The sequence below is a fragment of the Oryctolagus cuniculus genome, chromosome 16 (assembly GCF_051225735.1).
Source record: "Oryctolagus cuniculus isolate XC-2025 breed Fujian yellow rabbit chromosome 16, ASM5122573v1, whole genome shotgun sequence".
NCBI classification, from domain to species: Eukaryota; Metazoa; Chordata; class Mammalia; order Lagomorpha; family Leporidae; genus Oryctolagus; species Oryctolagus cuniculus.
The window spans coordinates 59,583,378-59,610,844 of NC_142882.1; the positions used below are offsets into that span (position 1 = coordinate 59,583,378).

Consider the following 27,467-nt stretch of genomic DNA (forward strand, 5'->3'; position numbering starts at 1 on the left):
CAGATGCTTCCTCCTGGTCTCCCATGTGGGTGCAGGGGCCCAAGCACTTGGACCATCCTCCACTGCCCTCCTGGGCCACAGCAGAGAACTGGACTGGAAGAGGAGCAACCAGGACTAGAACCCGGTGCCCATATGGGATGCTGACGCTGCAGGTGGAGGATTAACCAAGTGAGCCACAGTGCCGGCCTCTATGCAACTTTTAAAGTTGCCCAAGCACTTAATGGAATTTTATGTAGACACAGAGTGAGGGCGGCTTAGAGTGTATAGGCCAGCTGGTCACCCAGCAAAGGGTACTATATTTTGTACAGAAAAAAAAATAAAAGATTCAATTCTGAGCTTTTACCACCATCCAAACAAAACAAATGTCTTTGTTTTTATTTATGGTATCTACTTGGCCCATGATCCCTCTGTCTATGCAAGCTGCCTGTGTGGAGGGTAGAAAGACCCTTGGCAATGGGAGCAGGTGCCAGAAAACATAGGTTTCTTGGGCAGCCTGTATTACTCCAAGAGGGACATCTGTTCAGCAGGAAGGTCCCACTCAGGGCCAGCTTTCGGAACCATCTGTCTATTTATGCTTCCGGACACACACACACACACACACACACACTGTGCACTCACTGAGTATGAAGCCCAAGTAGAGAAAAAGAGTCTGCCTCCCTGACAGCAGATATAGGAGGAGCAGACAATGAGGTCTTGTCACAGTTCCCACATTGGCTTGTTCTCACCATACAGTAGGAAAGCAGTGATCCTATCCTGTCCATGTCCCCTCTAGCCCCAGGCTCAAGCTAGAACAGCAACTCACAGCCATGAAAGGCTCAGCAACATCATCTAAGATGACATCTAAAACTAAATTTCAAGACCATATTACCTAGGGCCGGCACTGTGGCATAGCAGGTGAGGCCGCCTGCAGTGCTGCCATCCCTTTTGGGCCCCAGTTCAAGTCCCGGCTGCTCCACTTCTGATCCAGCTCTCTGCTATGGCCTGGGAAAGCAGTAGAAGATGGCCCAGGACCTTGAGCCCCTGCACCCATGTGGGAGAACCGGAATAAGCTCCTGGCTCCTGGCTTCAGATTGGCACAGCTCCAGCCATTGCGACCATCTGGGGAGTGAACCAGCGGATGGAGAGCATATCTCTCTCTCTCTCTCTCTTCTCCTCTCCTCTCCTCTCCTCTCCTCTCCTCTCCTCTCCTTATCTAACTCTTTCAAATAAAAATAAATCTTTAAAAAAAGACCATATTACCTGTTGTAAAAATTTCAAATGCTCAAAAGAAGTGTCTTCCAAAACAATATTCATGGGGGTAATAAGATAAATGAGCAAGTATCTTTGGGATGGAGGCCTTTTCATTCCAATGTGTGGTTGCTTAGATCAGAAAGTTATAGTATAGGTCAATGAGACCAATGTCACCCAAGACAGACAGATATGCACTATGGCTGAGAGAAAGGGCTTGTCACAGTAGTGTCTGAACACATGTGCACACACATGTAGAAACAGGACATGACCTACTACTTAAATGGATCCAGTTTCTCTTTATTGCTGCACATTGTTAACTTGATGTCAATGATGAGAAATCTGTTTAACTGTTTGAAAAATGTTATGATTTTAAAATTTGCACATTAAGAGATATTTTGCAGCTTGAAAGAGAATTAAAAAAAGATCAGAGAAAGTGATAGGAAATTCTCAAAAAAATGAGGAAAGAGTAGTAGTACCAGAATTCAGAGATGAGAATTATTTCAATTAAGCACTCATTCTGGTTCTCTAGCCAAACAAAAAGGGAATAATGAGGAGCGACACAGTTCTCCAAGTCTAAGAAAGGAAGTATTATCAGCTTACAAAAGGACTTTTCTGGCAGTAAATTCTAGGGGAAATTTATTGAGTGTACACATAGAGATGTGGGTGAATATTGACAAAAATCAAATGAAGACAGTTAGCAAAGAAGTTTTGAGGATGGGCTTTGCTGGAGACAGACCTGGGTTCAGATTAGTGACTACAGTACTGGCCAAGCGACTTAAGCATACTAACCTTCCAAATTCTCACCTCCAAAACAAAAATGATGACCACCTGTCTTGTCAGGTTAGCATGAGGATTCAATGAGATTATAAAGGGAAAGGAACCCACACAGTACCCAGGATTGCAGGTTCACAAGAAATATTGCTTCCATCTCCCATCTCTCACCCTCATTTATGATGGGTGGGCTAAGGAACCAAATGGAGCCAAATCAGAGTTCTAATGCCTTTGAATGAAACTTATAGAACTTAGATATCAACACTACATGGTACCAATAAATTTCTAGTTCAATGCAACAGTAGAGTTTGGAGAACCTTGTGGTATGGTGGCTGATCTGACTCCTACATCAACAGTGGTGTCAACTACATCCAGGGAGTTGGCTGCAGGGGTAGAAAGACTCAACTAACTGGCAAGTACTAAATATGCAGAAGCTCTCTGCTGCTGATCAAAGAAAAGTTAATGCTTCGGATACCATTGTCAAGTGGTAGGATTAATATCTTTTCAGTGCTTCATGCAGACAACGGGCCATCATGCCCACATTGAGGGCGAGATGAAGTCATGCTTATTAGACAAAGCCATTCTTTCTTTCCAAGAAATCATCCATGTGAACCTCTCAATGCTTATATAAAAGCCATTTGGGATTCCAGAACTCGGGGTTATACAACACTGGTGCAATCATTTCAAACTGGGAATATATAAGAATAAATGTCACTTTAAAATAAAATGCTTGTGCATAGCTTCTATAAAATATCTTAATACCACTATTACTAGATGGATAAGCCAGTGCAGGTATTATTAGATAGTTACTAAACATTTACCAATCTTTTACCCCGTATCTGACTATGGTAGTCCTTACACATATATTATTTCAATTAATTCCAGTAATAGGAAAACAGAGGTAACACATTGAACTATCATCAAATACACATGTATACATCTAGGAACACTATGACTTTATATTAGTGATCCGTATAGAACTGTTAACTAAATTAAATTATCCTGCATGATCATGTGTATTGTTCATAACACAATTAGAGGACCTGAAGCAGAAAATGATCATTATTGGAAAAAGTACAGTAATTTGATCCCCATATACAATGCTTTGAGCATAATTAACAATTTGCTTAACTCATACAATGTCTAACAAAACACTGAAATTTTTTTTAGCTAAAGGAGGAATTAACACAAATTCACTTCCACAGCCAAATTCTAGCCCCCGGCAAAATAGCTGCACATTCGCTCAAATGATGAAAGCAGGCCAGCAGCACTAAGCCAAAGCAACAGTTTAATTTTAGAAACTCTCTATGCAAAAGCCACTACAACCAAGAAGGTCACAGCCAAGGTTACCATGCCACCACCTACAGGCTATGCTGTCAGAAACACCAAGAATCACTCGCAAGGACTAAAACATGAAGGAGACGTTGGGCTCCAATAGCTGAAGAACAATTTACTCCGAGCATTTTCATCAACTCACCTTCCCAAAGGCACAACCATTCACTCACTCGTTCTTTGCTGGCTTCTCACTGTGTGCCAAGCACTGGGCTAGACTTGGCGTTGGGCTTGGAATTGTCCCACCCACAGGCACAGCCCTTCTAGAATCCACAAATATTCTCAGAGCTAAGCATAAACTCTGGGGCACAGTCCTACGGAGGTCAAAGGCTTAGAATCAAAATGCAGATGTTAATATGCAAAAATTATAAAAGCATACCATGTGCTGAAAGTGCGTAATTTCATCCCACATAACTGATACACTCCCTTATAAGTCCAATGTCCATCTGAAGGTCCCTGCAGCCATTGACATTCAACTTCAAGGTAAGCACCATGTGATGTTAATAAACAACTAAATTTGATCATCAGGTGCCGGCTCAAGGAGAGATGTCAACCTTAAGACATCGTGTGTTTTTACATTAGACCATTTACAATTTCAAAATGATTACGGTGAGACACGCCTTAAAGTTCTGAGGTGTTAGGGCACCTGCACACACAGAGATGACTCCTTCAACAGTTGCTTACTGAGTGTCTTCTATACACTAGGAGTCAGGCAGAAGAAATGGAGATCCCAGTAGTGGTCAGGACAAAACTAGGCACAGTGCCTCGCAAAGAACAGGTGCACATGCAGGGGCAGGAGGTTAGAGAGGAGGCTCACAAACCAGCCCCGCCACTTCCTGTGCATGCCTTGAGGAAGGCATGGAGCCCCTGGGAGCTCCCACCTCCTGCCTGTGAAGACAGCCTTCAACGTAGCCATTGCACGGTCACCGCCAGGTCTGAATGGTCAAGTTACGGCGTTAGGCCATCCAATCAGATGGCAGTAATGTGAAGCTGGGCTTCACTCTCAGCAAAGCAAGGACCCTCCTGTGCCTCATGCTTCCTCAGCTGTAAAATGGGTGTGACAACAGCGTCTCGTAAGGTGCTGGTCAGGAGTCAGCGAGTAAGCTCCTGCGAAGAGCTCACAACAGTGTTTGGGACAAGTGAAACTCGAGACAGTAGAACCCTCATTAGTGCCATATTCCTGATGCTGTAAGGAGCCTGGAGGGCACGGGGGTAGATTCTGGAGGGGAAGTGGGATTTCACCAGGAAAGGTTGAAGGGGATGGTGGAAGGGGTGGGAGAGGTGAAAATGGAGCAAGGGGCAGAAAGCACAGAGCAGACAGGAGAGTTGGCTGAGAGGCCTGGAGCCCACGATAGCTGTCCTCATCCTCGGATGTCCCTGTCATTGGCTGTACCTGGTTCATGCAGCTCCTGAGCCACTCTCCCACCAGAAGCATGGGGAGCAGGTGTCTGAGATGAGCCCTGGTCACAATATGCCCCTGAGGACTCTCCGCACTCACTCCTTGCCCATCACCACCTGCCAATCTCCATTCTCCACCTGGGCTGGCTGGCACCCTTTTCTGAAGCTACTTAGCTCTACCTCTAGCTCCAATACACCTCAACACCTAGTCATTATGGGTTATATTGAATGCTTTTATTATAACATTTTCATATGGCATGACTTTTTACCCATCTGATTCCCCAAGAAGGTGTAGTAATTGTTATCAAAAATAACAAGGTACAGGGGCCAGCACTGTGGCATAGCCAGTAAGGAAGGCCACAATCTGCAGTGTTGGCATTCCATACGGGTGCTGGTTCAAGTCCCGGCTGCTCCACTTTTGATCCAGTTCTCTGGTATGGCCTGGGAGAGCAGTGGAAGATGGCTCAAATCCTTGGGCCCCTGCACCAGTGTGGGCGACCTGGAAGACACTCCTGGCTCCTGGCTTCAGAGCGGCACAGCTCCAGCTGTTGTGGCCACCTGGGGAGTGCACCAGCAGATGGGAGATTCTCTCTCTCTCTCTCTCTCTCTGTCCCTCTGCTTCTGCCTTTCAATAAATAAATAAACAAATCTTTAAAAAGAATAACGATGTATGAACTGATTCTCTCAGTGTGTATGGGTGGAGAAAGTGCACTAAATGATAAAATAAAGTGTAGAATTACATACAATACTATCAAATTTGCAAAATAAAAGAATGGATTCTCTATTGCCACTACTATTATAATTTGTTATTATTGTGTATGAAGACTATCTGTGTGTAATACATCTCCCCATGTTGGCTGTGAGCTCCTCTCTGGTTGTCCTCTGCATACATAGCCTTCCAATATCCACCAACCCACCACCCACAGAAGAGAAGGTCCTGCCACCACAACCCCACTGGTTAAGGGACAAATACACCCTTATCTCCATTGTGTATATGAGGAATTTTTGGGCCTGTGGAGTCATGAGTGGCCAAAAATCAAAAACTTGAGGGAGAGGCTCAAACAAAATCCATGTCTGCAAGGCTCCCATGCAGCAGAACATCCTGTCAGTAGTAGCTGGCACAGGAAAACAAAACAGATCTGATTCAATGCTAGAGACAACGCTGAGAACCCAGTGAGAACTGCAGTGGGGACTACTAACAAGTGAGATTTCTGAAACACACAAACAAACATGATTGCATTATGCACATTTATAATAAGATTTTCCCTTGATACCAGTGAAGCTGTTAGGCAGGAAGTCAGAAATTGAGCCTATGTGTGTGTGAGAAAGGCCCACTGTGGAAGCTCCAGAAGCCCAGCATCTTACACTTCAAGGTCCCACCCAGATCCTGATGACCTTCCAGGGGGTCCTGCCCCTTCTACCTGGCCTGATAAACATCCTTCCTCTCAGGCTGGGCGATGCCAGCCAGGCTTCCCCTGATAACTTCAGTGGGAAAACTCAGAAAGGAATTTTTTGTATTTACCTCAAACAAGTCCTTTGTTGGGGAGAAGAAGAAGGAGAGGGGGAGGGAAGGCAAGACCCATCCCCTTAAGAACCCCAGCCTAAAGGTGAACTACACACTCTCTCAGGTTCTGTCTGGAGAGGAGCCCATCTATCCTTACGGATGTCCCTACCCTAATAAACCTTGCTATTTTTCTCTCCACTGCTCTCTGTCTCATGTCTGAATTCTTTCTTGCGTGAAGACAAGGACCTTTTGCTTCTCTGGTAACAAAGCCACCCTACAAGCACTTGCACATGTGCCTGGGTTCCAAATAGGAGAAAAGTAACATATAGAAAAAGAAAATCACTCCTTACCATCCACGGATAGCCCTTGCAGGAAATCCCTGCTAACCAGCGTGGAAGCAGGAGGCACAGTGGGGCCGAGCAGCTGGTGGTCAGCAAGAGTTAGTTCCTGGTGGAATACAAACTCCACCACGTGACCTTGGGCAAGCTACTGCTCTTCTGTAGGCTTCAGTTTCCTCATTTCTAAAAGTGGGATGATCCAGATACCTGACCTACTAGTCTACTTCAAGGATTAAGTAAGATTATTGTTGTAAAGTAACTAAAACAGTACCTGACATAAAAAGTGCTCAAGGATAAGTTCTGGGTTTGTTATTCCTATTATTTTTAGAGATAAAAAGCCATAGCCAGAATGGCCAGAGCATAATCACACACACACACACACACCCCATATCATGAAAAATTATTTGCTGCTTCTCAATATTTTACACAGATTTCTATTGTATGATTTATCGCAGATACTAAGATTAGTTGTGTACAGACCAGTCTCTCTTCCTTCAGACAGTGTGCTCCCTAAAAGAAACCAAAAAAGTGTCTTATTCAATTTTATAACCTCAGTGCTTAGAAGATGCTCATATGTATTTGTTAAAAATTTCAAAATGGAATGAAATTTTTAAAATCATTTACACTCACAGAGTGATAACTGCAAGCAATATCTGAAAATTGAAATTCAGCTCCTTTTCATTGTGTAGCTGTCTTTTCAGATAGCTCGCCATAAAAGCAATATCTATAAATAAAGATAACTTGTGCTCAGAGGCCCACTAATGTGCTAAACCATCAGCCCAAGAGCTTCTCTCGATGTTCACTCAACTTCATTTCTGCAAACTTTAAGCCCGCACATTCCACCAAATGAATTCAATTCATCAAGAAGGCCAGCCTGCCACAGAGCTACTCAGATCTTATCAATAGGTTCTCTCTGGAATGGGGAAATACCAACACCCATAACAAGTAGAAGGAATGGAATCAGTTCTTTCTCAAAAAGTGGAGAGGGGGAGGACATGCGTGGAGGAATTGCAAATGGAAAATCTAACTTACTTCCAGGCAATATGATAAAATTCTTTGAATGGGATAACAACTTCAGCATCTCTGCCAAGTCAGCTGTGAGATTGTGAGTTCCAAGGGCACATCAATAACAAAGCTCACTCCTTTTCTATGTAGTATAATCACATTTGTCTTCAGACGCAATCGCCTGGTTCAGTATGAAACGCTCTACAGTACAATGCTCATTGTCTTTAAGTGTAAGTGCCATCCTTCATGGAAGCGAGACCCATGCCTTGCCTAAAGCTAATAATGTCTTTTTTGGATAAAGTATAACTTTGGGAGTTAATAACTCTATTAGGTCGCATGGCCCATCCATTACAACAGTGTAGCTCTGGGTGGATTCAGCTATTGTAATCATTCAGTCCAACTTATTTGCAAAGCATAGTGTGTGCCTGCAGAGCCAGCACACAATGATTCTAGAAGTCACTCGTTCAGGCTCTAGCAACTGCTCACTGAGTGCCTACCGTGTGCCACACACAGTTCCAGGGGCCATGGCTACTGAAGAAAACAAGACCAAAAAATGTGTTTGCTCTTAGGGGGTTTAACATTAGTGAGATGTTAGTGACAGAAGACAGGTAAAGAAAAGTGTGAAAGCTAAACTGAGAAGATGATGCCTTACAAGGAAACCTCAAGAAGGTCTGGTGACGTGAAATACGAATAATGAAAAAGGCACATCCATGCACACACTGGCCTTGGCAAAGGCTTTAATTCCACTCTTCTGTTCAGACTTCCATGCAGCTTTCTGGAAGAACCCTATTGATTTATTTGCTGGAAACACACAGCTAGAACAGATCTGGGGAACTGGAACTCAATTCTGTGCACCCACATCACTAGATCAATAGAAAGGTCTGGTCAGACTTCTGAGGGCATTCAGACGTGCAGGGAACGCCACAGTTATTTCATTGCCTCTGAACACAAAATGGTCCTCAAGACATCAGAAAACAGGAATAATACAAGTAGACTACAGAGACATTGTGTTATCCTACTAAAGATAATACCCTCCCCTAAATGCCGCCTAAGAAGGATGAGCTCCAAGGCCTGAGAGGACTGCCTCAGAGTCCATGAACAGACTGGACACTTGGAGTCAGGTGCTGCGTTCTCTCCCTTCCTCAGCAAGAGAGCCCCCATCTCACCCAGCATTCTCAGACGCTCAGTGTCAAGAGGACCCCGCTCCCAATGCCAAGAGCAACACCCAACCCAGACCTGGTCAGTTTACTCAGTGAGACCCCTCCACATGAGCTGGTAATGGCAATGCCTGTGCTTCGGCTTTGGGCAACAATGACTAGAGATGTTTTCTCTCTGCTGGACATGGACCTGGGATGGTGTGAGGCCTTCTACAACAGGTGAGCCTGACAGAGAACGGAGCCTATGCAGAGAGACAAACGTGGGAAGCTGGAGAGAGAGAAAAGAAGTCTCAATGCCTTCATCTGAGAACCTGGATGAGGCTGTACCTAAATCCAATACACTCAGATTCTCAAATTAATTAACTAATAAATTACCTTTTTATTTCTTAGCCTAATTTAATATGTGTTTTCTATTACATGCCACAGAAAGCATCCAAATATATACAATAAATTATCCTTAATACTAAATTATTGTATATAGAGCTTAATACTTCTATTGTAAATACTTAATACTTCTATTGTAAATAAAACTTAATACTTCTTAATATGAGGGTACTTTAAAAAGTTCATAGAAAATGAAATTAAGAGATAAGTTTATTTTGGTACAAAAAAATTGAAATTCATTCATGCTTATACAAGGAGCACTTTTTAGAAAAATTCTAGATAGTCAGTCAAAGAAAACTAGGGTCTCTTTTGATTTCTACTAGTCTACATTTTTCTTTTTGACACAGACTAAGTTTTCATATTGGTGACAGTTCCCAGGAAGGATCAAAATGAAAAGCTACTGACTCCCTGACCACAAAGTATATAACCCACAATCCATCACCATTCCCAGTGTTCTGCAGATTCATATCACTTTACGGTTTATGGATACTTTTTTTTTTTTTTTGGACAGGCAGAGTTAGACAGTGAGAGACAGAGAGACATAGAGAAAGGTCATCCTTCCATTGGTTCACCCCCTAAATGGTCGCTACGGCCAGCACTGCACCGATTCAAAGCCAGGAGCCAGGTGCTTCCTCCTGGTCTCCTATGCGGGTGCAGGGCGCAAGCACTTGGGCCATCTTCCACTGCCTTCCCAGGCCACAGCAGAGAGCTGGACTGGAAGAGGAGCAACCAGAACAGAACCCGGCGCCCCAACCGGGACTAGAACCTGGAGTGCTGGCGCCACAGGCAGAGGATTAGCCTAGTGAGCAGCGGCGCCGGCCGGATTATGGATACTTTTAAAACACAACACTTCAGGTCCACAGACATAGACTAGACTAATAAAAATTTGTGGCTCACAAACTTTCATTATTCTTCCAAGCATAGCCCCTTTTCACTGAGTGCCCACGAACCTCCTCTTCATCTCACCTCATTTTGAGTTCACAAATGGATGAGCAAACTGTGATTTTTGACAAGTGAAGCAACCTTCCCAATAAGTGAGCATTGGACCAAGAACTCTCCCACTACCCCCCATCTGTCTCTTCAAGAAAGCATAAATAAACAAAGGGGCACCTCCAATCGCATTAGAAGAAGCCACACTGAATTGCCTGCTGTGTTAGAAGGGTGTGATTCAAAATAAACACTTTACCACTAACCACACAGCAAGACTCTCTACTGCTGCTAGTCTATCAAGCTCTTCCTAAACGTGGTTGCTTTAAACAGAGTTTGCACAATTTCAGTACCTGTATTTGGTGCTGTATTTGCAGAATGGTTACCTGCAGACACACTGAAATAATCAAGCAAGACTTAAACCAGACTTTTCCAGCAAAATAGGAGGTAGCTTAAAGTATCCGTGGAAAACCTTTTTTTTTCAAAAGTCAATACCTGAAAATATCATTACTGCCTCTTTTTAGTTATATACTTCAAAAAAAAATACCTACAAAAGGTGGATTTTCTATTTGCAGATCAGTAATGGGTCTATTGTCTGTTGTGCCTTTTGGTTCTGAGTAAAGTCAAACAAAAAGCACAGGAATTTCATTTATTTAATCTGCAAAAAAAATCACCTAAAAATAACTTTTTAAATTTTTGCAGGTAATGGATTTCTACTTCCTTTGCCTGAAATGATTTCCCTCTTGTTTTCCTGGCAAGTTAATTTGGTGAGGCAGTTCCATTTTAGAGGAACACTATTCTCCAGAAGACTCAATATTCTCTGTATTGGCTTATCAATTTGGGGACATTACCTTATTCATCTGAACATACAAAACCTTCCCCCACTATCCATTTTGGAGGAGGTGCTTGGAAGGCAGAAGACTAAAAGAAAAATGCTTTTTGTGGTAGATGCTGTCAGGGGAAATAAACCAAGGCGTAGGTCCCAGATTTCTGAGACACCACAAGTAGACCTGGGTTGGAGGCCCTGGTTTCAAGGAGAGCTCCCCTGCCGAGCCAATCATCTACAGGTAGTAGGAGAATTACAAGACCAATTGGTGGAATTTTCCTTAGGCATTTTCATAGGCACAGCAGAAAATGAAATTCCACAAATGGGTAAGTGGGGTATGGGGGAGAAAAGCAGCTGATGCTGGCAATATAGTACACTTGTTGCAAACAAAGAAGAGGAAGAAGGAGCAGCTGCTGCCCACAGAGCTACCAAAGACGGTCAGAAAAAAAGAGGTGTCATGGTGCAGAGAGCTCGATGCAGGGATCAGCTGGAGCAGGTGTACAGCCTGGGCTCATTTCCTAGCTCTGGCTCCTGTCCACAGTTTCCTGCCAATGCAGACCCGGGAATCAGGGATGGTGGCTCAAGTAACTAAGCCCCTGCCACTTATGTGGGAGACCTGAATTACTTTCCTCGTTTCTGGCTCTGGCTCTGGTCCTGGCCAGCTCTGATCATTTTGGCCATTTGGGGAATAAACCACTGGATGGGAGCATGTTCTCTCTCATTCTCATACTCATTCATTCATTCATTCTCTCTCTCTCTCTCTCTCTTTCTCCTTTCATTCCCCCCAACCTGTCTCTGTGTATGTGCATGTGTGTTTCCCTCGGTCTCTCAAATAATTTTTTATTATTTAAAGAAATAACTGTCATCTACTTCAGATATTTGGTTTTTTTGTCCACACTATTTTTATTTTCATACAAACACCCCCAGTACCACTTTTTCCATTTCCAACTAACTTTATAACTCCATAGAATGCTCAGAAATCAATGCACGCATTTAAAACTAACTAATCTTTGACAAAAGAGCTAAAATAAATCCTTGGATAAATGAAAGTCTCTTCAACTGGTGTTAGAAAATTGGATCTCTGTGCAGCAGTATGAACAAGATCCCTACCTTACACCTTATACAAAAACCAGCTCAAAATGGATTAGGAATCTAAATCTAGGACCTGATAACATAAAATTACTAGAGGAGAAAATTGGGGAAACTCTTGCAAGACATGGGCATAGGTGAAGGCTTCATAGAAAAGACCCCAGAGCACAGGCAATCACAGTCAAAATAGACAAATGGGATTACATCAAGCTAAGAAGCTTCTGCACTGCAAAGGAAACACTCAGCAAAGTGGAAGGTGTAACTGACAGAATGGGAGAAAATAGTTGCAAACTATGAAGGATCAATATCCAGAATCTACAAAAATCTCAAGAAATTCAACAACAACAAAACACACAATCCAGTTAAGAAATGGGCAAAGGAGTTCAACAGGCTTTTTTCAAAAAAGTAAATTCAAATAGCCAAAAGACACATGAGAAAATACTCAGGATCACTAGCCATCAGGCAAATGCAACAGAAAACCACAAGAAGGTTTCACTTCACCCCCAGTTAGAATGGCTATCATGCCAGAAATCAACAAACAATAAATGTTGGTGAGGATATGGAGAAAAAGTACCCTAATCCACTGTTGGTGGGAATGGAAACTAGTATATCCATTGTGGAAGATAGTATGGAGATACCTCTGGAAGCTGAAAATAAATCTACCATATAACGCAGCTATTCCACTCTTGAGAATTTACCCAAGGGAAATGAAATCTGCAGAGAAAAGAGTTATCTGTGCCCTGGTATTTACTGCATCTCAATTCACAATAGCTAAGATATGGAATCAACCCAGATGTCCATCAACCAATGACTGGATAAAGAAACATGGTATATATACACTATGAAATACTACTCAGCCAAAAAAAAAGAATGAAATTCTGTCTTTTGCAACACAATGAATGCAACTGGAAGCCATTCTGGTTAGTGAAATAAGTCAACATAACTATATCTATCTATCTATCTATCTATCTATCTATATATATATATATATATATATATGTTTTAGGGTCGGTGTTGTGGCATAGCAAGTAAAGCCACTGCCTGCAGTACTGGCATCCCATATGGGTGCCAGTTCATGTCCTGGCTGCCCCACTCCCAATCTAGCAGGGATTGTAGTAGATTGGAAAAGCAGTAGAAGATGGCCCAAGTCTCGGGGCCCCTGCACCCACATGGGAAGACCCAGAGGAAGCTCCTGGCTCCTGGCTTCGGGTTGGCACAGCTCTGGCCATTGAGACCAACTGGGGAGTGAACCAGCGGATGGACAACCTCTCTCTCTCTCTCTGCCTCTCTTTCTCTCTCTTTGTAACTCTTTCAAATAAATAAATAAATATTTTTTAAAAATACATTTTCCATGATCTATAGTAATTAATTGAGTACAAAAATGGAATGTATGAGCAAAATTGACAATCTGAAATCTGATTAGTGTTTATGCCCCTTGTCTCTACTTTGGAGAAACAATATTTTTTCTTCCTTCTATTTGTTAAACGATTTGCTTAGTGGAGAATATATGAATATAAAATAAACTGAAACTGTGTCATTATAATAATTAAAAGAAAGGACAAAAAGGAAGGAGGGGGTAGGAAAGAAGAAGGGTGGGAGAATGGGTGCAAGGGAGGGTAGTGTGGGAAGTATCACTCTTCTCCTAAATCTGTATATATGAAATACATGAAATTTGTTCCCCTTATATAATAAACAATTATAAACAGAAAAAATGCATTGGCAGAAAGTCAAAAGTGAAATTTTTCTGCTCACCTAAAATTGTATTTTTGAATGTGAGCTGTGACCTCCCTATTACAAACACAATGGGCTTAAATGGCTATACAGTCTCAACAAATGTGAGCCTTCCTCAACTTCAGCTGGCAGAACTACATTTCAGTTTTACAAAACAAATGTACACTCTCCTCAAGTGTTCTGATACAAGTATGTTACCCCTTAAAAAAGCAAACAAGGAAAGCATTTGCAAGTCACCTCTGCCATGGACGATGCCTGTGTACCTGCAGGGCTGGGCAAAGGGAGCACACCAGTCTGGCCTATACTTTCATAATCACGTGGGTGGGCAACCAGGCCTGGGAAAATTCCCTGAAGCACTGCAATCATTGGTAAAAGGACAAGACACAAAAGTACTATATGTTGCTGAGATGCTAAAAAACGAAATACTGAAAAATCACCTGCAAAAGGCATTAAGCATCAGCTCAGTAAGATCATTTAAAAACATCTGAAGTTAGACAGTTAACAAAATAAAAACTTCTAGTATAATCTGACTCCAAAGATCACAATAGGTATAGGCATTTGGTCTGGTAGTTAACACGCCTGCAACCCACGTGCAAGTACCTGAATTCTACTCCTGGCTGTGACTCCTGTCTCCAGACTCCTCATAATTCACACCCTGGGAGGCAGCAGCAATGGCCCAAGTGGTTGGATTCCTGCCACCCATGTGGGAGGCCTGGATGAAGTTCCCAGCTCCAGGCTTCAGCTTGGCCCAGCCCCGGCTGTTTCAAGAATCTGGGGAATGGATCAGAAGGTGGGAGTTTCTCTCTCTCTCTCTCGCTCTCTCTCTTTCTCTCTTTCTCTCTTTCTCTCTTTCTCTCCCCCACTTCCTCTATCTCTGTCACTCTACCAAATAACTAACTAAATAAATATGTGCACAAAGTTTAAAAACAAAGATCCACACCATCACAACAGTGGTTTCTGAAAAAGTGCTATTGGTCCCGTGCCCATCATCTGATTTCTTTAGAAGCACTTCTAAGAATTTTGTTATACTACTGCATCTTTAGGAAATACATTAAAGTCCTTTTTTAACCCTGAGATTCACATATTGTCTAGGTTCACTAAAAGAGATAGGGTTTGTAGCTCTGCACAGAACAATTACCATATCCACTAAGCTTGTTTAAAGCTTGGTATTCTAGGTGTGCGCATTTGAAACTCAGAGACAAAACAGACATCACAGAATCAAATAAGCAATCAAATGGGAAATGGACAATCCCAAGTGACCCTCTAGACCGTAGGCAATTACAAATGTGATAATGCTTATAATGATGGCTCCTGGAATGTACAGACGAGCAATAGCATGTATCTCTGTAAGTGTAAAGTCTCTCTATACTTAAATTCAATGAAGTTATCTAACCCCTTTCCTTTGTTGGTCAATGTGCTACAGCATACTATGATAGTAACACCTGGGTTGGACTAGTGTTTCCCAGAATTAATTCCCAGATCTTCCATTGGGGGCAATTTACTCAACCTAAAGTTTCACTTTCCTGCTAGGAGAAAACAGACACAAAATATAGTATTTTATTATTTTATTATTTTATTTATTTGACAGATAGAGTTAGACAGTGAGAGAGAGAGAGAAAGGTTTTCCTTCCATTGCTTCAACCCCCAAATGGCCACTACGGCTGGAGCTACGCTGACCCGAAGCCAGGAGCCAGGTGCTTCTTCCTTGTCTCCCATACAGGTACAGGGGCCCAAGCACTTGGGCCTTCCTCCACTGCCCTCCCCAGCCACAGCAGAGAGCTGGACTGAAAGAGGAGCAACTGGGACTAGAACCCAGTGCCCATATGGGATGCTGGAGCCACAAGTGGAGGATTAACCAAGTGAGCCACGGCGCCGGCCCCAAAATATAGCATTTTACAAAAGAAAGGTCGTAGTATTAGTTTCTAACCAAGAGTAGGCACATGTCTAGTCCTCTGTCAACCCTTCGAAAGAGAATAAATCTAAAATGGAGTGAAAGTCAAATCATAAACGTATGGGATACATAAGGAGAAACCAGATTAAAAGTGAAAGAAATCGAGCCGGCGCCGTGGCTCAATAGGCTAATCCTCCACCTTGCGGCGCCGGCACACCAGGTTCTAGTCCCGGTTGGGGCGCCGGATTCTGTCCCGGTTGCCCCTCTTCCAGGCCAGCTCTCTGCTATGGCCAGGGAGTGCAGTGGAGGATGGCCCAGGTGCTTGGGCCCTGCACCCCATGGGAGACCAGGAAAAGCACCTGGATCCTGGCTCCTGCCAGGATCAGCGCGGTGCGCCGACTGCAGCGGCGGCCATTGGAGGGTGAACCAGCGGCAAAGGAAGACCTTTCTCTCTCTGTCTCTCTCTCTCACTGTCCACTCTGCCTGTCAAAAAAAAAAAAAAATGAAAGAAATCCATTTTCTAAATCAATTACACGAAGTCAGTCTGGTTGCCATCCTCACCTTATCGATGAATCACATTAGGAAGCCAGAAAACTGTTCTTCTGCTCAAGAAGCAACCAGTTTACTGAGGTAGAAAATCCCAAATCTCCATTTTATGCCGAGATGGTCTGGAGCAAAGTTCACAATCCACGGTGCCTGACTTCTCTACCAATGTGGCCATAAAAGCCGATCCAATCTCATGCACGTTCAGTTGTCTGCATTATAAGATAGCATGTTCCTTGGGGCCAGCATTGTGGCACAGCAGGTTAAGTCACTGAGGCAGGCATCCCAAAGGAGCACCAGTTCAAATCCCAGCTGCTCGGCTTCCAATCTAGAGCCCTGCTAATGTGTCTGGGAAAGTAGCAAAGGCAGGCCCATGTGCTAGGGATCCTGCCCATCTGTGTGGGAGACCCGAATGGAATTCCAGGCTCTTTCATGGCCATTTGGGGAATGAACCATCAGATAGAAGATAAGATAGTGCTCATTCACTTGCACTCTCTCTCTCTCTCTCTCTGTGTGTGTGTGTGTGTGTGTGTGTATAACTCTGCCTTGCAAATAAATAAAAACATACATCTTTAAACAAAAATACAGCATATATCAATGCTAGAAGCAAGCCTAAATGAATAAAATTCACAGAGAGAGAACTCCAGTACAAACCATACAACTTACAGGAGATTCTAGGTCTCCAGCCCAGCCCGCCCCATTACTAACATTTTTAGTGCCAGTGGCTAAGCTGATGCTTTATTTCCCTGGAAGTTAGAGGCAAAATAAAACACAGGAGACAGAAACTAAAATTGCTGTGATTTCTCACATATCCCTCCCTCAAGCTATGGTAGAAACAATATTGTGGCTTTTTATTTTTAAACGCGAAAGTGTCTCAGGAAACAGACTGAAATTTCTGCATATAAATTTTGCAAGTTGGAAATTTAAATCTTCAATACATTGATAAATACATAAATCATGTTTTAAGAATTGTAATTTAGGTGGAGATTATAAGCAAGGAACATCAGTAATTATGTATCAATAGATAATAAATCTGTTTCAAGAATGTATATGGGGCTGGCATCATGGTATAGCAGGTAAAGTCACTGCCTGTGCCTCCAGCCACCCATATGGGTGCTGGTTCATGCCCCAGCTGCTCCACTTTTCTGATCCAGCTCCCTGCTAATGGCCTAGGAAAAGCAGCAGAAGATTGCCCAATTGTTTGGGGCCCTGCCACCCATATAGCAGAACTGGATGAAGCTCCTGGCCCCCAGCTCTGGCCACTGCAGCCAACTAGGGAGTGAACCAGCACATGAAAGATCTCGCTCTGTCTCTCCCTCCCTCTGACTCTGACCTTCTAAATAAATAAATACATCTTTTTTTTAATAAAGGGCATACATGTACTCTAATCCCACTGTCATGGCATTTTTTTATTGCCGAGAAGAAAATATAGGAGGTCCTGTATGAAAATGTTAACAGTAGTTCTTTGGATACTATAACTAAGGCTTAGGGCTGTATTAAATTTTTGTGTCTCCTGTAAATAAGACATAGTCAGGCATAGAATGATGATTATAAACACAGTTCTACAGTCAGCTTGTCTGGGTTCAAATCCTACCTCCAACCCTAACCAGCTGCATGACAATTTTCCAGTTATATAATCATTCCACATCTCTGCTTCCTTGCAGGTAAGATGGGGATAAGAGCAGCACCTGTCTTAGAGTTCTGTTACGTGGTAGAACTCAAAAAACAGTGCCTGACCCCTAATCAAGACTCAGTAATGCTGCTTATGATGACATTCTACAGTGTATTACTTATATGACAAACAACAACACTGAGAACAATTAAGTAAAGCACCTTGATACTGACAAGGATTCCAAAAGAATTCAATGAGAAAATGCAGTCAGCCCTTCTCATCTGTGGAATCCACATCATTCCACTGCAGATGGAAGCTACTTTCTAATTACATCCATTTTGAACATGTACTGAGTTTTATATTGTCATTATTCTCTGCACAATATAGTATAACAATTATTTGTATGTATAGCATTTTATTGTTGTGGGTATTATGGATATCTAGAGATTAAAATATATAAGAGGATTGCATATATTGTATTATACAAATATACCATTTTGTATAAGGTACTCAGGCATCCATGGATTTGTGCATCCAAGGGATCCTGGAACCAATCCCTCCCCACCGAGGAAACTAAGATAAAATTCCAATAGTCTTTTCAACAAAAGGTGCTGGGACAAGTGGATACCTATATACAAAAGAATAAAGTCATAATACTACCTTTAATACTGCATATAATAAATATAATACTTTATGCAAAAATTCAGTCACAATGGAACATAGACCTAACTGTAAGAGTTAAAACTGGGCCGGCGCTGTGGCTCACTAGGCTAATCCTCCGCCTTGCGGCGCCGGCACACCAGGTTCTAGTCCCTGTCGGGGCGCTGGATTCTGTCCCGGTTGCCCCTCTTCCAGGCCAGCTCTCTGCTGTGGCCAGGGAGTGCAATGGAGGATGGCCCAAAGTACTTGGGCCCTGCACCCCATGGGAGACCAGGATAAGTACCTGGCTCCTGCCATCAGATCAGTGCGGTGCGCCGGCCGCGGCAGCCATTGGAGGGTGAACCAATGGCAAAGGAAGACCTTTCTCTCTGTCTCTCTCTCTTACTGTCCACTCTGCCTGTTAAAAAAAAAAAAAAAGAGTTAAAACTGTAAAACCCTTAGAAGAAAAAAATGTGATTATATCTCTTGTGTCCTTGGATTAGTTAACGATTTCTTAGATATGACAGGTATAAATGACAAAAGAAACCTTGATAAATAAGCCTATATATTGTTCTTCAGAGGATACCATGATGAATATAAAAATGAGAGAAAATATTCACAAGACATATATTTGAAAAGAGATTAGTACTTAGCATACTTTTTTCTTTTTTAATTAATTTTTTGAAAAAAGATTTATGTATTTGAAAGTCAGAGTTACAGAGACAGAGAGAGAGAGAGGTCTTCCATCCACTGGTTCACTCCCCAAATGGCCACAACAGCCAGGGCTCGGCTATCCTAAAGCCAGGAGCCAGGAGTTCCTTCCAGGTCTCCCAGGAGGGTGCAGGGGCACAAGTACTTGGACAGTACTCCACTGCTTTCCCAGAAACATTAGCAGGGAGCTGGACTGGAAGTGGAGCAGCTGACACTCAAACCAACACCAAAATGGGATGCCAGTGCTGCAGACAGTAGCTTATCCTGTTATGCCATAACACTGGCCCTCATTAGCATACATTTTTAAAACTCTTCGTTAAAAAAAAGACAACTCAAATTACAAAATTGGCGGGGGGGAGGCTTGAATAGACACTTCTACAAAGAAAATATACAAAGGACCAATAAGCTCAGGAAAAGATATTCAATGTTATCCATAAGGAAATGCAGATCAAAACCACAAAGACGACTGGTGTTTGGTGCAATGGTTAAGATGCCACTTAGGACTTCTGCATCCTTTATCAGAGTGCCTGGGTCCCAGTCTGGGATCTGTTTCCAATTCCAGCATCTTGCTAACGTGCACCTTAGGAGGGAGCAGATGATGGGTTAAGTACTTGGGTTCCTACCACTCACACGGGAGACTGGGACAAAGTTCTGAACTCCTGGCTTTAGCTGAATCCTGGTTGTTGCAAGCATTTGAGGAGATTCTTTTCTGTCTGTATCTAACTCTAAGTGTAAGTGTAAGTGTAAGTGTAAGTCTAACTCTAACTCTAACTCTAACTCATCTCTATCTCTATCTCTATCTCTATCTCTATCTCTATCTCTATCTCTATCTCTATCTCTCCCCCCCCCTTTCAGGTAAATAAATTTTTTGAAAGAAAATAAAGCGAGAAAAGAGATATCAAGCATAATTTTTAAAAACACACAATGAGATAACAACTTCACATCTACCAGGATAACAATTCAAAAAGCAAATAACAAGAGTTGGCAATGGGGCTGGTGCTGTGACGTAGTAGGCTAAGCCTCCACTTGCAGTGCTGGCATCCCATTTGGGCACTGGTTCTAGTCCCAGCTGCTTCTCTTCCAATCCAACTCTCTGCTTATGGCCTGGGAAAGTAGTGGAAGATGATCCAAGTACTCAGGCGCCTGCACCAGCATGGGAGACCCAGAGGAGGCGCCTGGCTCCTAGCTCCTGGATTTAGATTGACTCAGCTCTGGCCAATATGGCCATTTGGGAAGTGAGCCAGTGAATGGAGGAGCTTTCTGTCTCTCCCTCTTTCTGTCTGTAACTCTACCTCTTAAATAAATAAAAGAGTTGGCAAAATAGGGAAAAAATAGAACCCTCCCACATTGTCAATGGAAATGTAAAATGGCAAGGCTTCCTTGGAAAATTATTTAGCAGTTCCTCAAAATGTTAAATACAGACTTATCACATGACCTAGTAATTCCACACCTACGGATATTACTCAAAAGAAATGAAAACATAAACATATGTCCATATAAAAACTTTCACAAAAATGCTCAGAGCAGCATTATTCATAATTTACAAAACATGAAAATAACCCAAATGTCAACCAGTTGATAAACAAAGAGAAACTGGTATATCCATACACTTAAATAGTATTTGGCAATAAAAGGAGTAAAATACTGATACATGCTACAACGAGAATAAATCCTGAAATCATATTAAGTGAAAAATGTCAACACAAACATTTTTTAAAATATAACGTATGATTCCATGTATAGGAAATGTACAGAAAAGGCAAATCTCTAGAAACACACACAGATCAGTGGCTGTTGAATGTTGAATGTTGAGGGAGAGTAGGTGGGGAGAACGCCATTGAGTGCTAGTGGGTACAAGGTTTCTATTCTGAGTGATAAAAAGGTCCTAACCTTAAATTTTGGTAATAGTTACATAATTCTGAATTTATGAAACCACTAAGTTACACATTTACAATGGGTGTACTTTACGATATCTAATTAGAACTCAAGAGCGATATTTAAAGAAATGCTTCTAATCCCTTGACAACTGTGGGCTTGATTTCCAAAGAACGCCTTTTGAAGAGCCAGGAGCCCATAGTGCACACAGAACACAGACTGAAGGGATCTCCTAGTGTACTACTGAGGACCCAAACTTCACTTCTATTTTCACACCCCCTCCTCCACGATTTACTCCTTGGCTCTCTGTTCAGTACCTGTTAACTAGGCAGCAGGCTACAAAGGTGACCACGCCCTCTTCAAGTTGATGAGTTGATTTAGAGGAGTGCCACAAGTCACACTGGATCAAAAAATATATCTTACAATTCATTTGTACAATTTCATAGTGACTAAGGCCTGTGGCAAGATGGCAAAGAAGAAGGATTGTAGAGGCCGTGATGTAGAAATTGAGCGGCTGAAGATGAATTAATGTCAACCAGCAAGCATGCTGCAGAAGGGAGGAATTGAACATGTTCTGGGTGGGAAGGGACATGCACAATGGGCCGGAGGTGCATGTGTTGTTGGATAAATTAAAGCACTTAGCATGCAGACACGGAGTGCGATGGAGAGAGGCAAGCCGAGTTCTTCAGTAGGCCAGGTGTATCGTATTAGCTCAGAACAATGCAGGACCAGTAAACAGAAAAAGGACACAATAACACTGGTGCTTCAGAAAGATTGTCCAGCCTTCAGTGAAACACATGTTCTGAAGGGACTCCAACAAGAGGCAGGTGTACTAATGTGGAGGCTACCAGAAAAGGAAGGCCCACCTAAACTGTGCCACTGCTGATGTAGTTGGAGAAAGGCCGCAAGGCTGAGGGAGGTTTCACAATTCGCACAGACAGAACTCTGTGACTGACTACATATGAGGCAGAGAAACAAGGGCAGAGAGGGGGACCTCGGCCTCAGATTTGTGACTTTGACAACAGGACGGATGATCAAGCCTTTCACTGAACCAAGAAACACACGAGAGCAGCATGTCCGGAATGAAATACAGTAAACATATTCCAAGTGGATTTATTCAATTCAGGTGTCTCTGAGACTTTTCTGATGTCACGTTGGATATTAACACCCAAAAGTCCAGGATGAAGCTCGCCAAGGGGTATCAGTTGGGGAATCAAGAGCCTGAAGGAATGATACGAAGCTCTGGAAGTCACCAAGGTGCCAGGGAAGAGAAGGAAGAAGGCCAGCAGCAGAATCCAGGGAACCAGGAAACCCAGACCATATAAGTCCCAACCCCAGGGCCCTGCCCTCTCGAGGGGTCTCCCTTCCCTCCTCGGTGGTCAGCTTAACAGCCCAGGATCAGCACTCAAAAACTTGATCTTCCTGTTCCAGTCCCCAGATATCTTCGCCCCATGTGCACCTCCAGTGAGCATTTATTCCCAGAATACTGAGAGAAGTCCATGTGCCAGGAGTCACCATGGGTGCTGGTGTCTAAAGAAGCCAACAAATCCCTCACCTCCAAAAAGCCTAGTTGAGCAGGGAACACGAAGAATGCAACACTCGGACTTACCCCTAATGGTAGAGCTAGAAATGCGCCAGGGGATTCCAATTCAATCCTATCAAGGTGGCATGTACCAATGCCATCTTACTTGTTAAAGTGATCAGTTTAAGTTCATAATTGAACAAAAAGATGGGATTAAGTGTCAAAAGGATTACATAAATAAGACCAATGTCTGCAAATAATAATTGATAGAATTAAAAAAGAGAGAGCGATCCAACATGGGAAGCAGGATACACAGCAGACTCATAGAAAGGCAAACGCCCTAAATAGCACTCTGGCCTCAGAATCAGCCCTTTAAAGCATTTGGATCTGGCTAAAAAGCCCATGAGAGTTTTTGCAGGCATGAAAAGCCAAGACACTGTGGCAAAAAATTACCTAAATGAAAGATCTCTGTGAGTGAGATCCTATCGGAAAGAATAGGCCATCAAAGAAGGCAGTACCTTCCTCTGAAGGGAGGCAAGAACTTCCACTTTGACTAGGGCCTTGTCTAAATAAGATTGGAGTTGGTAAACTCAAACGGCTTCCATAGCCTTGGCAGCTCATGACAAGAGCCTCGGGTGATTACTGACGTCATAAATAAGAGTGTTAATTGTTAAATCAACAACGGGAGTCACTGTGCACCTGCTCCCCATGTAGGATCTCTGTCCTTAATGTGTTGTACTATGCAAGTTAACAGTAAAACTGCTACTCAAACAGTACTCTATACTGTATGTGTCTTTGTGGGTGCAGTCTGTTGAAATCTTTATGTAGTATATACTAAGTTGATCTTCTGTATATAAAGATAATTGAAAATGAATCATGATGAAGAATGGGATAGGAGAGGGAGTGGGAGATGGGATGGTTGTGGGTGGGAGGGAGGTTATGGGGGGAAAAGCCTCTATAATTCAAAAGTTGTACTTTGGAAATTTATATTTATTAAATAAAAGTTGAAAAAAAATAAAAATAAGAAACTGCCAAAAAAAAAAAAAAAAGAAAGAAAGAATGCAAGCAACATCAGGACCACGTGGCCAGAGGCTCCATGAAATTCACGTTGGGAGCTCCTGGCCCAAGACAGGAACACCCAACTACACAGTAAGTAAGTGCAGACTCCATAGAGAGTGCTTCTAGGATACAAGCATTAAAAGATAGCGAGAAATAAAATGCACAGAAACGAAACATGGCTGGGAATGTTTGGGGAATGTAGGTCTTTCAGAATGGCTGTAACACAGAATGGAAGCCAAGAAATCCTTCTATCCCAGTAGAATGGGGAATAACTGAAGGGTTTGGAGTTGGAGAGTGTTTTGGTAAGGCTTCCATTTTAAAAAATAAGGAATAAAAATAAAATTCTTGTCCAGGTCACATTGCAAAAATGCAATACAAATATCAGCTTCTAATCATTTTGTAATAGACTGATATTCTAGAAGCAAACTCTGATAACGAGAATAGTTGTCCTGGTCAATAGGTGACCAACAGCTCCCAGGAGTGTATCTATCAATGTGCTTACAATTTCTGAACCTCTTAATGCTACCTGAAAAACTACCAAAACAGACATGCAGAAATTCTTTACATTTGTATTTGTATTTTTTTCTTCCTTTTTTTCTTTTTCCTGTAGACAAATAAAGGGAGGCAATTTAATCTTATAAATTATGAATTCATTTTTCTAAAATAGAAATCCTATCAAGTGACACAAAATATCAAACATTAATAGGTCCTTTTGTCGAAATTGGGCATTTAGGATCAGGTACTTCGACTAGCAGTTAAGATGTCTGCATCCCATATTGGCGTGCCTATATGGGTACTCCAGCTCCTGATTCTATTGGGAAATCTGGATTGAGTTCCTGGCTCCTGGCATCAGTCTGGCCCAACCTCCAAACACTGTGGACGTCTGAGGAGTAAACCAGCAATTGGGAGTGAACGATCTATCCATCCATCCATCCATCCATCATCTATCTAGCCAACCATCTCTCTCAAATAAAATTAAAAATAGTAATAATAAAAATTCGGGCCTTCAACCAAGTCCCATAGGTAAAAGCACAAAAATCTGGAGACACTCTGAAATCAAGAGAGGATAAAAACAGATACTTGTTTTCTGGAATAAAAACATTTCGTGTAAAATAGCAATTATCCTTTTCTGAAAAGCACACTAGAGCCTCAAATCCCAGCAGTTTGTACAACAATAAACCACTTGCAAACAAGGCCCAAAAGAGCTCAGTCTGTTTCAGACAAATTTCACACAAATCTCAATGTTACTCTGAGGGGGCAAATCAAAATCTTCCTGATGACGCACAAAACATACTGGGTTTGTTTTCATCATGGCTGCCAGAAACACAAAAGTCAAAGCCATGTTCTTGCAGTAATTGCTAGACCCTTAGCCTGTGAAAAATCTTGCAACCTGCAGTACAGGGGGACAGCCGTGTTCCCAGTGGCCAGATGTTCTGCTGCGTAAGTGAACAGACACAGGACAGAGACTGCACAAAGTTAGCACCTGCAGAGGCAAAGAAGGAAATTTCAGGAAGAACTGCTCAATTCATGCCTCTGTCTCCTTTTCTCACTCGTACTGTGATCCTCTTCCTCCGGGGCCCTTGCTGTGACTTGATCTCCAAGATGGGGTCACAAGAGGCTGCCCACTCCCGGGATGGCTCGGGACTCTCCTGGCAGCCAACACTCATCGTTACCACTGCCGCCCTCACCTGTCCTTAGAAAAAAGGATTCCTGCATGGTCTGTTCTGTGGATTATGAACTCCTTCAGACTCTTTACTTTTTCCTTAAAACCCAGGGCGCCGAACTTCTGAGAGTTTGGGAGACTTTTTCCCTACAAATCCCCACTTGGCTGCCTTCTCTCTAAACAGATGCCACCGGGTGGAAGTGCCCAGCTCTGAGTACGTTCTTTCCACAATGGCTGTTTGGGAGAAGAGAGGAAGGCCAAGGAGCAGCAGGACAGCCTTCTCCTGGATGAGACAGAAAACGTAGGTATCACCCAGGTATGTGACTTGCCTTTTTAACATTTATACACTTTTTTGTTTCAGAGCTGTATGCCTTGGCTAAAGCACTTTGTGGACCAATAAAAGTTATTTCAAAGCATAATTTGAAATCCAGCCACCTTTCACCCTGCCATTGTCAGTTGATATCATCAGCTGACACCCAGTCAATGCCTGTCAACAATGTATGCAGCATGATCACTTTCTTTAGGTTCACAGGAGCCTGGGCCTGGGGCAGAATGGTCCCACACAAGCACATTATATGCCTCTCTCTCAGGCAAAAAGTGCTTTACCATCTGCTAGAGCTTCTAAAGTGGACTATTCAACACTCTCTATTAGGATTCCTCGGTCTCTCGACCCAACAATCAGGAAGATTTGGTTTTTAACTCCTCATGGGTAACTTAAACAATCAAGTCGCCTCAGGCCCTGTTGTGTATGTGTTTTTTTAATTCTTTCTACTCAAAGTCACTAGTATAGTGTCTGACACATAGTAGGTAGTCAGTATACAGCTAATAAATATCTCGAAGAGTGGAAAAATCAACAGCAGAAAGGAAAGAAAAGGCAGAAAAAAGAGCAAGAGGGAAGGAAGATGGAAACGAGGGAGGGAACAAATGAATACTAAAAAATAACCAAAAAATTCCCCATAAATCCACACGCAAGAAATTAACAACAGAGTAGCAAACATGCAAAATGTACACAAATAACCATAGCACAAAGCATAAAATATTAAATGGCCACAGCTTCTACCACTGGGGAGTATCAAAGGAAACTTATATAAATTTGAGCTAGAAAACAGCAGGAGCAAGTCAATACAGGAAGTAGTATTCAAGGTGGGGCTTGAGGAAAAGGTAGATTTCAGACAAGTGGTGGATTCTAAGAGACAACTGTCATTCCAAGGACAAGTCATGAATGTGAGAAACCATGAGATAAAGTGGTGTAAGGGGAGAACAGAGTATGAATGCACCTCCTTTAGTATCCAAGCTTATCAGCACAATTACTAGTGATTATTAAAGGACATCATTTGACTGAATGAATGGACAAAAGAATTAGCTTAGGCCTAGCATCTCAAAATAAAATAATATGACTATGTTTCTATCATCTACCCACCAACGTCAATTGCAAATCATACCTCCCTCTTCACGAAGGACCTCATAGCAAAATCGTCTCACATCAAGTTAAATCTACAGGAATTTCAAAATTTATTAGAATTTTTATTATTTGCACAGTGTCTGCACGTAATTCATTTCATGCCAGGGATATGGGAAGTCAACACAGAATAATTTGCTACTTTCCCATCATCAACACAACAACACACTGTAATTCTTCTTTTTCTTTCCATTTCTGATTTTTTTTTTTTGACATTTGAAAGAAAACAAATACAGGCTTTGCTACTGCCCTCCCTCTCACTTCCTTGCCCCCTACCATTAAATGCACACACACAGCAAAGACTGGCCAGCCCATTTGACAAGAAAGTACTCTCCTGCTGGCTTTTGTGGTTGAGTTATTTCTGTTAAAGAACTAAGAAATAGGACAAACTGCCACATAACTGGTCCCGACAGAAATGTTAACCCTGGGATAAGACGGATCAAACAAAGTCAGTATAAAAGCCAGATGGATTAGTGAAAGCTTCGACACAGGGTTTGCAATGGCTGATACCTCTTATGACCTACAATGTGTATTACAGACTATATTTGCTGAGAAACAACGCCAACCACCACCATTACATCTGCTTGGGTTTTTGTTCCATATCTGACAGACTTGCTCTGCAATGTGATGCTGCTGTTTTCATACTTAAATGCAAATGAATTTCAGGACATACCCCGGAAGAGCTCTTTTTCACATAGGAAGTTTCACATGAATGTTCAGAACAGCCTTATTTGCAATACCTCCAAACTGGAAACCACCCAGACATCCTTCAATATGTGAATGGCTAAACAAACTATGGTA

The 27,467-nt window shown here is 42.4% G+C and overlaps 1 protein-coding gene across 12 annotated transcripts in view; it reads right to left on the minus strand.

The window, feature by feature from the left end:
• PDE1C (phosphodiesterase 1C) overlaps window positions 1-27,467 on the minus strand; it is a 653,560-nt gene that overhangs the window by 227,578 nt on the left and 398,515 nt on the right. The window contains exon 1 of one of the 12 annotated variants that reach the window (XM_070059706.2): window positions 3,479-3,561. The exons of the other annotated variants lie outside the window; for them this stretch is intronic. Coding sequence (XP_069915807.2) covers window positions 3,479-3,498 — 20 coding nt within the window. The 5' untranslated portion in view covers window positions 3,499-3,561. Of the gene's footprint in view, window positions 1-3,478; window positions 3,562-27,467 lie in introns of those variants that run through there. 12 annotated transcript variants of the gene reach the window in all.